The sequence below is a fragment of the Mustela lutreola genome, chromosome 9 (assembly GCF_030435805.1).
Source record: "Mustela lutreola isolate mMusLut2 chromosome 9, mMusLut2.pri, whole genome shotgun sequence".
Lineage (NCBI taxonomy): Eukaryota > Metazoa > Chordata > Mammalia > Carnivora > Mustelidae > Mustela > Mustela lutreola.
Genome location: NC_081298.1, coordinates 23,050,380 through 23,064,378, shown reverse-complemented (window position 1 = coordinate 23,064,378; position 13,999 = coordinate 23,050,380). Strand labels below are relative to the sequence as shown.

At 47.2% G+C, this 13,999-nt stretch overlaps 1 protein-coding gene across 1 annotated transcript; it reads right to left on the bottom strand.

Annotated features, from left to right (window-relative positions):
- Nucleotides 1-4,111: 4,111 nt before the first annotated feature.
- On the bottom strand, nucleotides 4,112-6,623 carry C9H20orf173 (chromosome 9 C20orf173 homolog). The gene is given in 8 exon segments (XM_059133921.1): nucleotides 4,112-4,700; nucleotides 4,994-5,045; nucleotides 5,430-5,592; nucleotides 5,693-5,789; nucleotides 5,792-5,849; nucleotides 6,053-6,268; nucleotides 6,270-6,416; nucleotides 6,548-6,623. Coding segments are annotated over 5 exon segments (570 nt in total). The 5' UTR covers nucleotides 6,366-6,416; nucleotides 6,548-6,623; the 3' UTR covers nucleotides 4,112-4,700; nucleotides 4,994-5,045; nucleotides 5,430-5,489.
- Nucleotides 6,624-13,999: the final 7,376 nt, after the last annotated feature.

Here is a 13,999-nt window from a genome sequence, read left to right as displayed (position 1 = left end):
TCAGAGCCTCTGCAGCTCTGGGGCCAGCAGGAGAACTTTCCAGAAGCACTGTGGAGGTGGGGATCCTTCACCCACAAAAGCATCAAGGCAACTCTGGAGACTTTGCATGCAGGCCTCCTCTCCGCCTGTGAGACAGGTCCCTTTCAGCCAACTGATTGTTTAATTAATTGGTCTTTGGACAGATGATACCTTCAAGTGCCGCGTCCTCCCCAGCCCCACCCCCTGATCCACTGACCACCTGTTCGCTCCCCAGGCCAGGGGAAGGGAACAGCTGAGCTCTGTGCAGACACTAGCCCTGAAGAGCTGGGCTGGTGGCAGGGGGGCAGGAGGGGCAGGGCACATCCCCTGTGTGACCCTCCAGCACAGTGGGAAGGCAGCACAGGCTGAGCTCCTCTCCCCACGCTTAGAAAGTAGGCAAGGGAGCATGAAGACCACAGAGTCTCACTTGGCGCCCTGGAATTTGCTCTGTCTACTCTGCTGGGACCCGGGTTTGCCTAGACTCCCATGGAGACAAGGCCGAGAACGGAGGCTCCTCTGGAGAAAGGAGGGCTGTGCTCATGGGGTGTCACCTAGTTCGTTTATATTGGTGGCCTGTCAGTGTGGACATCATGACCTTTCTTCTTAGTCCTTTGTTAACCAATGTTATCAGCTCTTTGTATGCCTTTGTGAGGCCCAAAGCCTCACACAAGTGGGAGAGCTTGGAGGTAAAAAGGTGAATGGGTCAGGGGTCCGAGGAGAGTGTATTTCTCTGCTAGTGCTGTGCCCCATGTCCCTCTGAGAGTGGCTACTCTCTGATCTCAGTACATGGCCCTATGTGTAGAGGTGGGCAGGGAGTGGAGAACTTGTTTTCAAATTTGGTTCTTCCTTAACTATTGCTTGTTGTCCAGGTGAGGGAATCAGGGAGGGCTTTATCCAGTGTCTGGTGATCCATATGTCACTCCTCTCTTGGTTTCCTGTCATAATCTCTCCTAGATTTGAGTATTCAGCCCTGCCAGGCAGCTCCAAGAATCTAAGGATTGCTCCTGGCCAAGAATAGCCTCACATTCTAGCAGGCTGCTTCCCTTGCCTTCTGCTAGTGCCTGGAGTAGACCCAACTCCCTTCTCTGTATAAGGGCCCACCTCTCGTCTGCCCAACTCCAGACATAGAAACCTTGTGGAGAAAATGGGCTGACTGCTGCCCCTGCCCCGGATCCAGCTCTTCATTCACTTGGCAAATACTCATCACACCTGTGTGTCATGAAGCTGCACAGTGAGCCCTGAAAAGAGGAGCTCTTCCCCAGGGAAGACGTGCCTGTGCGTAGACAGACACAGAATGACCCGGATGTCCAGAAGAGACTCACTGGCCACTCGATTAAAGCCAGACAAAGTGCCACAGAACATCATGGTGGAAGAAACCGCTGAAGAGCCCTTTCAGGGTGTTTCCAAGCTGACTGGATGGATACACTGGGACTATGGGGTCCAGAGGTGTGCCTGTTCGTCCCAAGAATGATGGCAGGCCCTTGGAGCTCTACCAGCCAGCCTGCTCAAGTCAGACCTTCCGGAGCAGAGCAGAAGCATCAGCCACAGGTGAACATCAAGGCAGCCCACAAGCCTAACATCCACCACGAAGGCTTCATTACAGTCCCATGCACTGGGCCAAGAGGCGGGCTGACTCAGACACCAGACGCTGGGAGAAGTAGGAAGCTGCGGTCAGGACCTCACCGGCGCCCCCCTGTGCCGGCGGCCTCCCTCACAGTCCCTTAAGCTCTACAGGGTGCACTGATGGAGGCTGAAAGGAGCGGGCAAGAGGCAACATTTGGTGTATCCTGTGCCCTTCCTAGAGGAGATGGGTTTGGTGCCCCATGGGGTTCTTCATGGCAGCCCAGTATCAGGGACCCCGCCACACAGGCCACATTGTGAGTTCCTGCCTGGAGGCCTGGGGGATGATCGCCTTCCTCTTGGCATTCAGCCCAGGGTCTGGCCGACAAGGGAGGGTTTGGAAATCAAGGATAATGAGGACAGGAATACAGCAGGCCAGACTGTGGTATCCCCTCTCTCTGAGACGGGGGCCTCTATTGCCAGTGCAGGGGTTCTGGGCTTAAGGCAGGGACGGGGAGAAGAAGAGCCTCCCGGCCCCTCTTAAGAAAAGAACCTACAGTGATCTAACCATGATGTGGTTCTAAGTACATTTCTCTCCACCCAAACTTCCCCCCACCGCAGATTTTTGTTTCATTTATTTAAAATGAAGCCAGTGCATCCCCTGGTTACAAAATTCAGTAGAAAAGAAGGTAGCCATTTCCCATCCAGTTCTTCTCCAACCTCTCTCCAGAAGCAGCTGATTCTTAAAGACTATTTCTGTCGTGGGTAACGTTATTCCTCCAAATAGGTTTATATGCGTCATGTTGGGTCCAGTACCCGGAAAAACAGACGATGGGCAGCTGTGCTGCTCACGCCTTTGGGGATTTTTGGACTCTGGCTCCAAGCAAAACAGCCAGTCACCGCAGAGCCCTTGGGGAGCGGGTACATGTGCACCTGGTCTCATGAGGGACATAGGCATTTTGTTAGTGCGTGTGCATGCATGCGTGTGTGTGTGTGTGTGTGTGTGTGTGCTTCTTGGGCAGACAGAGAGGTAGAATGTACTGGCTATTCATTTACAGACCCAGCAACTGCACACCCTTGTTGGCCAAGGCTGTCTGGTTACCTTGAACCACTGTTTCTACAAGGAAAGCAGGATAAATGCTTCCCCTTCCCAGTTGATGTAATAGTTCCTCCCAACGAACTGGTTTTATTTCTGAGTCTCTTTATGTATCTTTTTTATATTCCCTGTGATTCCACCATAAGTGCTACTTTTGATGTTCAAATCTTCCCAACGTTGAGGTCTGGGTTTTCCTTGTAACTTTTCTGTCCAGACTTGGAATCTTTGTGGGAAAGAAGTGTTTAGAAAACAAAATCTGGGTTCTGGGATTAATCCTTGCTACCGCTATGTTCAGGCTTTTAGACTGTTCAGATGGCAGAGCAGAAAATGTATTCGGAAAATTGTGAGTCAGGGTGCTTGGGTGGCTCAGTGGGTTAAAGCATCTGCCTTCAGCTCAGGTCGTGATCCCAGGGTGTTGGGATCAAGCCCTGAGTCGGGCTCTCTGCTTAGCAGGGAGTCTGCATCCTCCTCTTTCTCCCTCTCTGCTTGCCTCTCTGCCTACTTGTGATCTCTGTCAAATAAATAAATAAAATCTTAAAAAAAAAAAAAAGAAAATCTTGAGTTCACAGCGGGGTTGGCTGCACAACAGCATGTGCTTAATGGCCCTGCATTGCATGCTTTAAAATGGTCAAAATGGTAAATGTTGTGTATATTTTGCCACAATAAAAACTAACTTAAAAATTGAGTTTATAATGATATTTCCAATTTGAATGTAATGTCACGGGGTTTTTACTCTCTACCGGTCTGACTTTATACTTATTATTCCTAATAATATTGCTATAATTATTTATTTACCTTGTTCCATGATACTCATCGTATAGTTTCAAAAATAATACCAATATTATAAAAAATCTACTAAGTGATGTTTAAAATGTCTTTGTAGCTCTTTTTGTCCACAGAATATATCCTGCAAAGGATACACAGTGTACTGAGTTCCAAAAGAACTCAAAATAATTCTTTTCTCTGGTGCTTCTGTTATCAAGTTAAATATGGTTAGATCCATTTGATTTGTTCTCAACTTTAGGGCTCGCTTGTTTCCTCTTTTCATTTGATTAAATTTATTGGTGAGAGATTAGATAGATAGATAGATAGATATTCCTTGTGAGATATATACATACATATGGTTTGGTGATATGTGTGATATGTATGCTGTTAAGAATCTGAAAGAGGGGGCACCTGGGTGGCAGTGAGCCTCTGCCTTCCGCCCAGATCATGATCTCATGATCTCAGGATCTCAGGATCATGGGATGGAGCCCCGCATTGGGCTCTCAGCCTGGCGGCGAGCCTGCTTCCCCTTCTCTCTCTGCCTACTTGTGATCTCTCTGTCCAATAAATAAATAAAATCTTTAAAATTAAAAAAATAAAAAAGAATCTGAAATAGGATGTAGCCCTTTAATATCACCAGGACTCCAATGAGAGAAATAAGCTATAGTTTTATTTAGCAGCAGAGTGATCTATATATGGGGTCCTCTTTCTGACACTCCATGGTCCCCCCCTCCTAGGGCCTCCGGGGACTAAACAGGATGGAAAACATGTCAGCTGTAGATAGCAACCTTCCCCTCGCCCTGCAGCGTGAGGATGACCTTCTGCTCTTCTTTGAAACTGTGCATGTTACTCTCAAACCAATATTTATCATCCCAGTAATGGGACCACCTCATGAGCTGGTCTGTCCCAAAACCAAATAAGAACACCTGGGAAATAGGATAAGACAGAAGAGAGCCCCAGGGTCACAGGCTGGATCCTGTCCTGCCCCCATGTCTGCCAGTGATGCTTCAGCACTCATTGAACATCTAGTGTGATAGGCTTCCTCTTAGAGATGGGAGAGCAGAGCTCGCCTTCTGAACACACAGTGTGACCCCAGAGCCGAGCAAAGAGGGCATCAACCAGCGGGTCCTCCTCACATTGGAGGAAGAGAGAGGACTCCCCAGGGAGACACGAGAAGGACATTCCTGGCAGAGGCGGCAGTGTGTGAGAAGGCAGGACGCAGCTGGGGTTTGGGGAACACCAAGAATCCCCATGTGGGAACCTGGGAGAGAGGAAGGTGGGGGAGGGGGTCAGATGATGTAGGATCTTGAAAGAATTTTTAGACTCTCTGCTTGTGTGAGAAATAGACCAGAATCTTTCCTAACCTGGTTGCAGGTGTGCAAGGATAGAGCAGAGCCATGAGTACCAGGAATGCATACTGACCCCAATCACCCAGCCAGTTGCCCTGGTTATACCTGAGGAAGTGGGGCTGATCACCAGGGGGTGGGGAAGAAGAGAACTGGGCCCCTTGCCACAGCAGCCCACAGCCCGTCTTACTCCCTCCTGTCCCCTTACCTGGTCTTGGTTGCCTTCCATTCCACTAGGGAACTGGACCACCTTCCAGAATCTAAGAGAATTGGGTGATAGGGGAATTTCAGCAGTCTGAGACTTGGGAAGGTTCTGCAGGTGCCCTTAATAAGTCAGCAGAGGGTCAGGGCGCCTGGGTGGCTCAGTGGGTTAAAGCCTCTGCCTTTGGCTCAGATCATGATCCCAGGGTCCTGGGATCGAGCCCTGCATCGGGCTCTCTGCTTAGTGGGGAGCCTGCTTCCTCCTCTCTCTGCCTGCCTCTCTGCCTACTTGTGATCTCTCTCTCTCTGTCAAATAAATAAATAAAATCTTAAAAAAAAAAAAAAAAAGCCAGCAGAGGGTCTCCCTGGAACCCCTCTGTCCTCCACTGCAGTGACCTCCCCTGACCCCCGTACTAAGAACGTTTGAGTTCCCAGACTATCACCTCCTCACTCAGATCATCTGAAGTCCACACCAGACCAGAAAGCTTCAGCAGCAGCACCAGCTATCTCCAGGAGCCCTGGATGCTGGCATTCCCAGGGTAGACGAAGCATCCTGAGGTTTGGTTCCGCGCCATCTCGAAGCCCTGGGCATGACCCTGGTTCATCCTAGGGAGGAGAGCAGGAATTGCCAGCACTCTGAGGATACCCCTGAAAACTTCCCATGCCCTGCCCTCTCTCCAGCACCCACCCAAAGGCTGTGGGGTACCGGTTGATGTTGTGGCTGAGGCCAGAAGCCTGTAGGGTCTTGGGGTTCCCCACCAAAGCACAAGTCCCACAGTAGAGATGGAAATGGCTCACTGAGGGCCAATCACCTTGAACAGCTTCTCCCACCTTTTGCCAAGTCCATTTTCTGAGTTCATGCCCTGGGAACAGCAGAAGGGAGATTGGGGGCTGGGACCTGGGTATCACCTGGTAGTGGGTGAGGCCCCCACGCTGGGGTCAGGGGTCAAGGCCGTGAAGATGAGAGGTGCACTAAGCCAGGGCGAGGGCTTGGGTGGGAAAGTGGGACATGGGCTAGGCCTTGAAAGGACAAGGGGTGGGACTGGGCTCAAAGTTGCCCACTGACCAAATACCAGAGTACAGTGTTAGGGGTCAGAGACTCTGTCGTCCTCGTCAGGTACTCCACGGTCTTCTCATAGCAGGCAGCAAACCCTGTCCGTTCTCCAGCTCCGTGGTGCCAGAGGGAGGAGTTTAGCATCTCAGATTGGCAGCCACTTGTCCTGAGTTGGAGCCAGGGGTGGTTGCAATGCCGTGGTACCAAGACCATCAGTTTCTCCTGGGGGGGCTGATTCAGGTCTGAGATCCAGGCAGGGGGCCATCAGCCACAAAGGAACCACCCAGAAGACCCACAGGACAAAAATCTGCCATAAGTGCTTCATGTTCCGCCCAGAGGATGGGTCCTATGGCCAGTCGCGCACGGACTTCTCTGCCTGGGACAGGGAAGGAGGAGGAGGAACTGAGGCCCCAGCACTTCTCTATCCCCTCGGCCCCCAGGGTTCCCCAACCCTGCACACCTCACCTCCCAGCCCCTCATCTCCTCCCTCCCTAGGCATCGGTTCACCTACAGAGAGGACTACGACTGGCCCTGGGATGGAGGTCAGAGAAGGGCCTGTATCCTCCCCACAGGAGGAATCCCGAGCTCTCAGGGTGGTCCTACGTGCCACTACTTATACCAGAGCACTCATCACAAAACACACATTGTGACCTCCTTCCCCACCGAGCCAAGCAACCACCTTGTCCTGTCCGCCAAACACCTGTGGTCTACACTGAATGTAAGACCCACAAGGACAGGCACCGAACCTCTCTGTCTTTTTAAGCTCCACTTCCCTAAGACTTCGAATCACCTAATAAGTATTCATGGAACACACAAGCAGAGTTGAGAGGGAACTTAAAAACAAGGGGCGCCTGTGTGGCTCAATGGGTTAAAGCCTCTGCCTTTGGCTTGGGTCATGATCCGAGGGTCCTGGGATCGAGTCCCGCATCGGGCTCTCTGCTCAGCGGGGAGCCTGCTTCCCCCTCTCTCTCTCTGCCTGCCTCTCTGCCTACTTGTGATCTCTATCTGTCAAATGAATAAATTAAAAAAAAGTCTTAAAAAACTAGTTAGTGCCAGGGGCACCTGGGTGGCTCAGTTGATAAGCGTTTGCCTTGGGCTCAGGTCATGATCCCAGAGTCCTGGGTTCAAGCCCCTTAGTGGGGAGTCTGCTTCTCCCTCTCCCACTCCCCCTGTCTGTATTCCCTCTCTCACTGTCTCTGTCAAATAAGATCTTTAAAAAAAACAAAAACTAGTTAGTGTCAGGGTGATGGCCCCTCTCCAGTTGTGTAACTTTGGCTCAAACCTCTCTTCTATTCTCCAGACCTCATATTCAACAACCCAGTGGACTTTCCCTTAGATGTCTCAGAGATCTCTTCTGCTGAACAAGCCTGAGGCTGAACTCGTGATTTTCCCTTTAAACCAATCCCTGCCCAAGACTCCTCCATCTTGATAAACATCCCTCTGGTCACCGAATTGCTGAAGCCAGAAACCTCTGTTGTGCTCTCCTGGATTTTCAAAACCATTTTCCATTCATTTGTTTCTGTCTCCACCTTCCTTATCTTTTCTTTTTTAAGGATTTTTATTTATTTATTTGACGGACAAAGATGACAAGTAGGCAGAGAGGCAAGCAGAGAGGGGGAAGCAGGCTCCCCACCCAGCAGAGAGCCGGACTCAGGGCTCTATTCCAGGACCCTGGGATCATGACCTGAGCCGAAGGCAGAGGCCTTAACCCACTGAGCCACCCAGGCACCTCTGTCTCCGCCTTCTTCTTCTTCTTCTTTTTTTTTTTTTTAAGATTTTATTTATTTATTTGACAGACAGAAATCAGAAGTAGGCAGAGAGGCAGGCAGAGAGAGAGGAGTAAGCAGGCCCCCTGCTGAGCAGAGAGCCTGATGCAGGGCTTGATCCCAGGATGCTGGGATCATGACCTGAGCTGAAGGCAGAGGCTTTAACCCACTGAGCCACCCAGGCGCCCCTCCACCTTCTTCTTATCACCTTCTTCATCTCCACTGCCACCCCCTCAATTCAATCTTCACCAGCGGAAAATATTTTTAAACAAAATGACAGGGGCACCTGGATGGTTCATTCGGTTGACTCTTTTTTTTTTTCTAAGATTTTATTTATTTATTTGACACAGAGTGAGAGATAGAGAGCAGGGGAGACAGGAGAAGGAGAAGCAGGCTTCCCTCTGAGCAGAGAGCTAGATGCAGGGCTTGATCCAGGACCCTGAGATTATGACCTGAGCCCAAGGCAGATGCCCAGTGACTGAGCCACCCAGGCACCCCTAGGTAGGATGTCTTAAAAGTTAAAACATCTCAAACTATTAGCTTTGCTTCTCTTTTTAACACCTTTGTTGAGGCACAATTTACATGTCATAAAGTCCACACATTTTTAAGTTCAATGATTTTCTAGTAAAATTGTAGAATTGTGCAAAGATCACCACAGCCTGGTTTAGAACATTTCCGTCAGAAACCCCTCATTCACAGCTACTGTCATTCCTACTCCTCATTCCAAGCAACCTCTTACCCACTTCCTCTATAGATTTGATCTATATGATCTATATATAGATCTATATATATATGATCTATATATAGATCAAACAAGATGCCTTGTTTGATCCTCTCATGTAAATGGCATCATACAGTGTGTAGTTTCTTGTATCTGACTTCTTCTACCATAATGTCTAATTGGCTATTTAAAATCCCCCCCCTGATTTTTTAACTTAAATTACTATATTTTTCATTTCTAGAAATTCTTTTAAATTTTAATATCTTTTCTTTCTTTTTTTTTTCTTAAGGAAGTAGGAGAGGGGCAGAGGGAGAGAATCTGAAGGCACCATGCCCAGCATGGAGCCTGATGAGGGGCTCAATCTTCCAACCCTGACGCCTAACCAACTGAGCCACCCAGGTGCCTCAAATTTTAATTTACTTTCAAGTCTTCCTGATGTGATACTATTTTTACATCTTGTTTCTTAAATGTTGTTAGTCATTCTAAACAGAGTTTTTTTTTATCTAAAAGATCCATTATCTCAAGTTTGTGGAAATCTAATCATGCTGATGGTGTCTGTTGAGTCTTGCTCATAAGGGACTATGTCCTTAAGTATTTTGGAAGGTTTAGCAGGGTTTTATACTTGAGAATGCTGTGTGGGTTAGGCTGAGGTGTGTTCCCTGAGAACAGTTTCGTGCGTGCTCTGCCAGGCACTCTCAACTCTAAGTAAATTTCTCCACCTTGGAGCTTCCAGACTAAGCAGAGAATATAAGTCCAAACCCCAAACTTATATGAGGACAGGTCTGTGGTTACAGAGCCCAGCAGTGCTTTGTTTTTATATTTTTTTGTCTTCCTAGCAAGGACACAAGTAGAGACAATCTTGAGCATTCTCTTTTTCTTCCTGTACAAGTGGATGCTTTGTTTTGTTTTGTTTTGTTTTGTTCTGGCCTACATTTTTCCTATGGGTCTAGCTCTGTTAAGAAGCCATCTTTTTATTGAGGCCTGGAGGTATCATCTGCTTTCCCTATATAGGCATTAATAGCCAATACCCAAAAAAGACACTCCCTATCTATTTTTGACAATGATTATAAGGCAAGAACAGTATGGTCACGGGAAGTTCAGGCCACAGTAACTAAAAAATATTTTATGAAACCATTCTCTTCCCATCTATTTGATTATAATAAAAAAAATCAGTTCCTTCCAAAGCCTTCCTAAATTAATGGATTATCCTACCACATTATAGGTACCAACATGTTACTCTCCAATGTAGAAGATCTTTCATAGGAAAGTGCTTTGTGAGCTCCAAACGTCTATGTTACTATGAATTATTATATGCTAAAAAGGAAGAAAAGGAAAAAGAAAACCCAAGCTTGTAGATCACTGACACTCCAAGTCCCTTAGCCACCTCTCCCTGTCCCATCCCCAGAATTGCAAAGTCAGCTCACGAGTTTACTGCTTTTTTCAACTCTTTCACTTATAGCCCCTGGGAATTTCTCTTACTTTTTCATGAGTCAGATGTATGTTCCAAAGGATAATTTTTATTTAGCATTTCAAGATGTTTCTCAGCAAGAAGTTTTCCAGGATTAAATCTACATATTATTGGAACTAGAATCTTTATACTTAGCTTGCTCACTGGTCATTGTCTTATGATCTGTGTAAATTTTTAAAAAAGATTTTGTTTATTTATTTATTTATTTGAGAGAAAAAGCGTGAGTCGGGGTGGAGGGGCAGAGGGAGAGGGAGAAGCAGACTCCCCACTGAGAAGACAGCCTGACCCTGCTGGATCCCAGGACCTCCGGGATCATGACCAGAGCCAAAGGCAGACACTTAACCGACTTAGTGACCCAGGCACCCTTGATTTGTGTAATTATTTAAAGAATGTTTTACAAATATTGAAAGACGATCCTTCTTTATATGGGTTGAGCCATACTGCACATAGAAAGTATTTGCTTGAGAGTCCTTTCTGAGTCCAGTGCTTTTCAAACAAGGGTATGCCTCAGAATCACCAGGAAAGCTTAATAAAAACACAGAATGCTGAGCCTCGTCCCCAGAGCTTCTGATTTAATTTTTCCAGGGTGTGCCTGAGAATTTGCATTTCTAACAAATTCTCAGGTGAGGACAATGCAGTTGGCCCAGAGGACCCCACTTTCAGAACCACTGTCTTGGCTTAATAGATCTAGTCAGGAAGTATTTTACAGAAAAAAAAAAAATTTCTCTATTAAAATGGAAGCTTAGGGGCGCCTGGGTGGCTCAGTGGGTTAAAGCCTCTGCCTTCGGCTCAGGTCATGATCTCAGGGTCCGGGGATCGAGCCCCACATCCATCGGGCTCTCTGCTCAGCAGGGGGCCTGCTTCCCTTCCCCTCTCTCTGCCTGCCTCTCTGCCTACTTGTGATCTCTGTCAAATAAATAAAATATTTTTAAAAAATAAAATAAAATAAATAAATAAAATGGAAGCTTATATTCTAATTATATTTTTGTTTTCTAAAGAGAAGCTTATGTTTTCCCTGCAATCGCATCCTAACTGTTGTATCTACTTCTGTTCTATCCATCCCTTGTCCATTCTTCACCTAGCAACTGGCATGATCTTAAATTAATTTCTTGCTTAAATCCTTAAAATGGCATCCCATTACATGCAGAATAAAATCCAAAATCCTCATTCATCTCACATTTTCCAGACATCCTGGCTTTTCCTTCTTCCTAGAACTTTCCAAGTTCTGTCTTGTCCCAGGACCTTTGCACTTGTAATTCCTCTTCCTGGAACACATTACTCCCTCCCACTTAGTAGTTCACCTCTCTGGTTTCTTCCTTCTCTTCAAGTGTCATTTTATTTTTTTTTTCTCTCTTTTTTTTTTTTAAGATTTTATTTATTTATTTGACAGAGAGAAATCACAAGTAGGCAGAGAGGCAGGCAGAGAGAGAGGAGGAAGCAGGCTCCCTGCTGAGCAGTGAGCCCGATGCGGGACTCGATCCCAGGACCCTGAGATCATGACCTGAGCCGAAGGCAGCGGCTTAACCACTGAGCCACCCAGGCGCCCTTCAAGTGTCATTTTAAATGTCACTCATCTTTGGGTCCATTCCCTGACCCCAGTATTACTCAAGTCTGTAAGAAGCTCTTTTTTTTTTTTTAAGATTTTATTTATTTATTTGACACAGAGAGAGAGAGATCACAAACAGGCAGAGAGGCAGGTGGGGGGGGCAGGCTCCCCACTGAGCAAAGAGCCCGATGCGATGCTCAATCCCAGGACCCTGAGATCATGACCAGAGCTGAAGGCAGAGTATTAACCCACTGAGCACCACCCCCGCGCGCCCTTGTAAGAAGCTCTTCTAATTGGACTCTGAGACACACTGACACAGCTCCATTATGATTCTTTCTTTCTTTTTTTTTTTTAAATATTTTATTTATTTATTTGACAGAGAGAGAAAGAGTACAAGTAGGCAGAGAGGCAGGGAGAGGGGGAGGGGGAAGCAGGATCCCTGCAGAGTAGAGAGCCCAATGTGGAGCTGGATCCCAGGACCATGGGACCATGACCTGAGCCGAAGGCAGAGGCTTAACCCACTGAGCCACCCAGGTGCCCCAGCTCTGTTATGATTCTTCCTTCTCAGTGGAAGCAATGGGATTTCTACCCTGTGACTCTTGTTTTCAATCCAGACACACTGAGGTCTCCATATTTCTCCCAAGAGAAAAATGGTCCAACCACACTGGGGAAGGAGAACATGGAAGATCTGCAAATGTATTTATTTATTTAACAATTAGGAGAAGTTTATTTATCGGTGTGAAAATAAGGTGAAAGAAGACTGTGACATGGCAGAAGGAACCAATGAAAGGAACTGAAACCTTCCTCTTCTCTGGATGGGCTTGTAGGCAGCAGCTACAGGGGACCAGTGACCTGTTCTACAGGGGAACCAGTCCTGTGCAGTCCCTACCTGCTCCAAAGGTTGGAGGAGCCTGCCTTGATGGAGAAGTTTGAAGCATTAGTATAAAGCCTGATATTATGAAGAGTGAAGTCTCTAACGAGTCAGTGTTTTGGTCTCCTGTCATGGCGACCTAAAAGAATTCTGGAAAGAGAAGGACCATCTAATCCTGGAATTCCTAAAACAGAAAGTCCCTACCCCTGTTGTCACTGTTATAGTTTCCTTATTATCTGCTTCACAGTACAAGACACATTCCTCTTTTTAGTTTTCTTTCTTTCGTTCTTTCTTTTTTTAAAGTAAGCTCCATGCCCAGTGTGGAGCTCAGTGTAGAATTTGAACTCACTACCCTGAGATCAAGACCTGAGCTGAGATCAAGAGTCTGATGCTTAACTGACTGAGCCACCCAGGCGTCCCTGCTTTTTAATTATTATTTACTCTTTTCCCAATTGTGTATGTGGTAAAATACATACAACATAAAATTTACCATCTTAACCATTTTTTTAAAGATTTTATTTTATTTTTATTTATTTGACAGAGATCACAAGTAGGCAGAGAGGCAAGCAGAGAGAGAGAGAGAGAGAGAGAGTGAGAGGAGGAAGCAGGCTCCCTGCTGAGCAGACAGCCCTATGTGGGGCTCAATCCCAGGAATCATGACCTGAGCCGAAGGCAGAGGCTTTAAACTGCTGAGCCACCAGGCGCCCCACCATCTTAACCATTTTTAAGTGGAATGTATATACATTTCTTGTTTACCTACTTTGAGGTCCAGAAGAAATGGTCTGGAATCAACCCAGCCACGACCCAGGGTATAAGAGAGCAGAGTCAAGGTTGATTCCAAGGGTTTTTCTCTGAGCAAATGAATGGCTTGCAACAGGTATGACTAGAGAGGAGAAAGAGAATGTGTGTGTGTATGTGTGTGTGTCTGAGACAGGGGAATATTATATATCTGCTACTGTGTGAGGAATTATCCTCAAAATTAGTGGCTCAATAAAACAAACATTTGCTTTCTCAGTTTCTGTGGGTTAGGAATTCAAGACTGGTGTGGTTGAGTTGCCCCGCCATTAACTGGCTGTGATCCAGGGCAAGTTACTTAGCTTCTCCGGGCAGTTCCTCTTTCAGAAAATGAGAGTTGAAAGTCCCACCTACTTTCTACAGCAGTGATTCTCAAACTAACTGCAGGGATTCACCTGGGATCCACTCCTAGTTTCTGAGTCAGCAGGTCTGTGATAGGGCCAATACGCATTTTTAACCAGGTACCCAGGTGATGATGAGGTTGCTAGTTGGGGACACTTTGAAAGCCACTGTTCTAGGAGGTTCATGTTGTTCCAGGAGTCTCATGGGAAACTCTCGGCTCAGTTCCTAGGTCAAGGGAAGCGAATGCTGCTATTACTGTTTCTGCCCCCGCAGAGTCACCTCCGGGAGCCCTGTCCACAAGACACACTACCCAGTCCGCGGGAGCAGTCCCCACTACCCAGTTCAGACTGCAGCCCCCAGCACCGGTGGGCGGGGCGGCCAGAGCGAGAACTCGAGCGAGGGGTGGTGCCAAGCGTGCGCATTGGTGCGCCTGCGTGCGCAAGGAGAGGG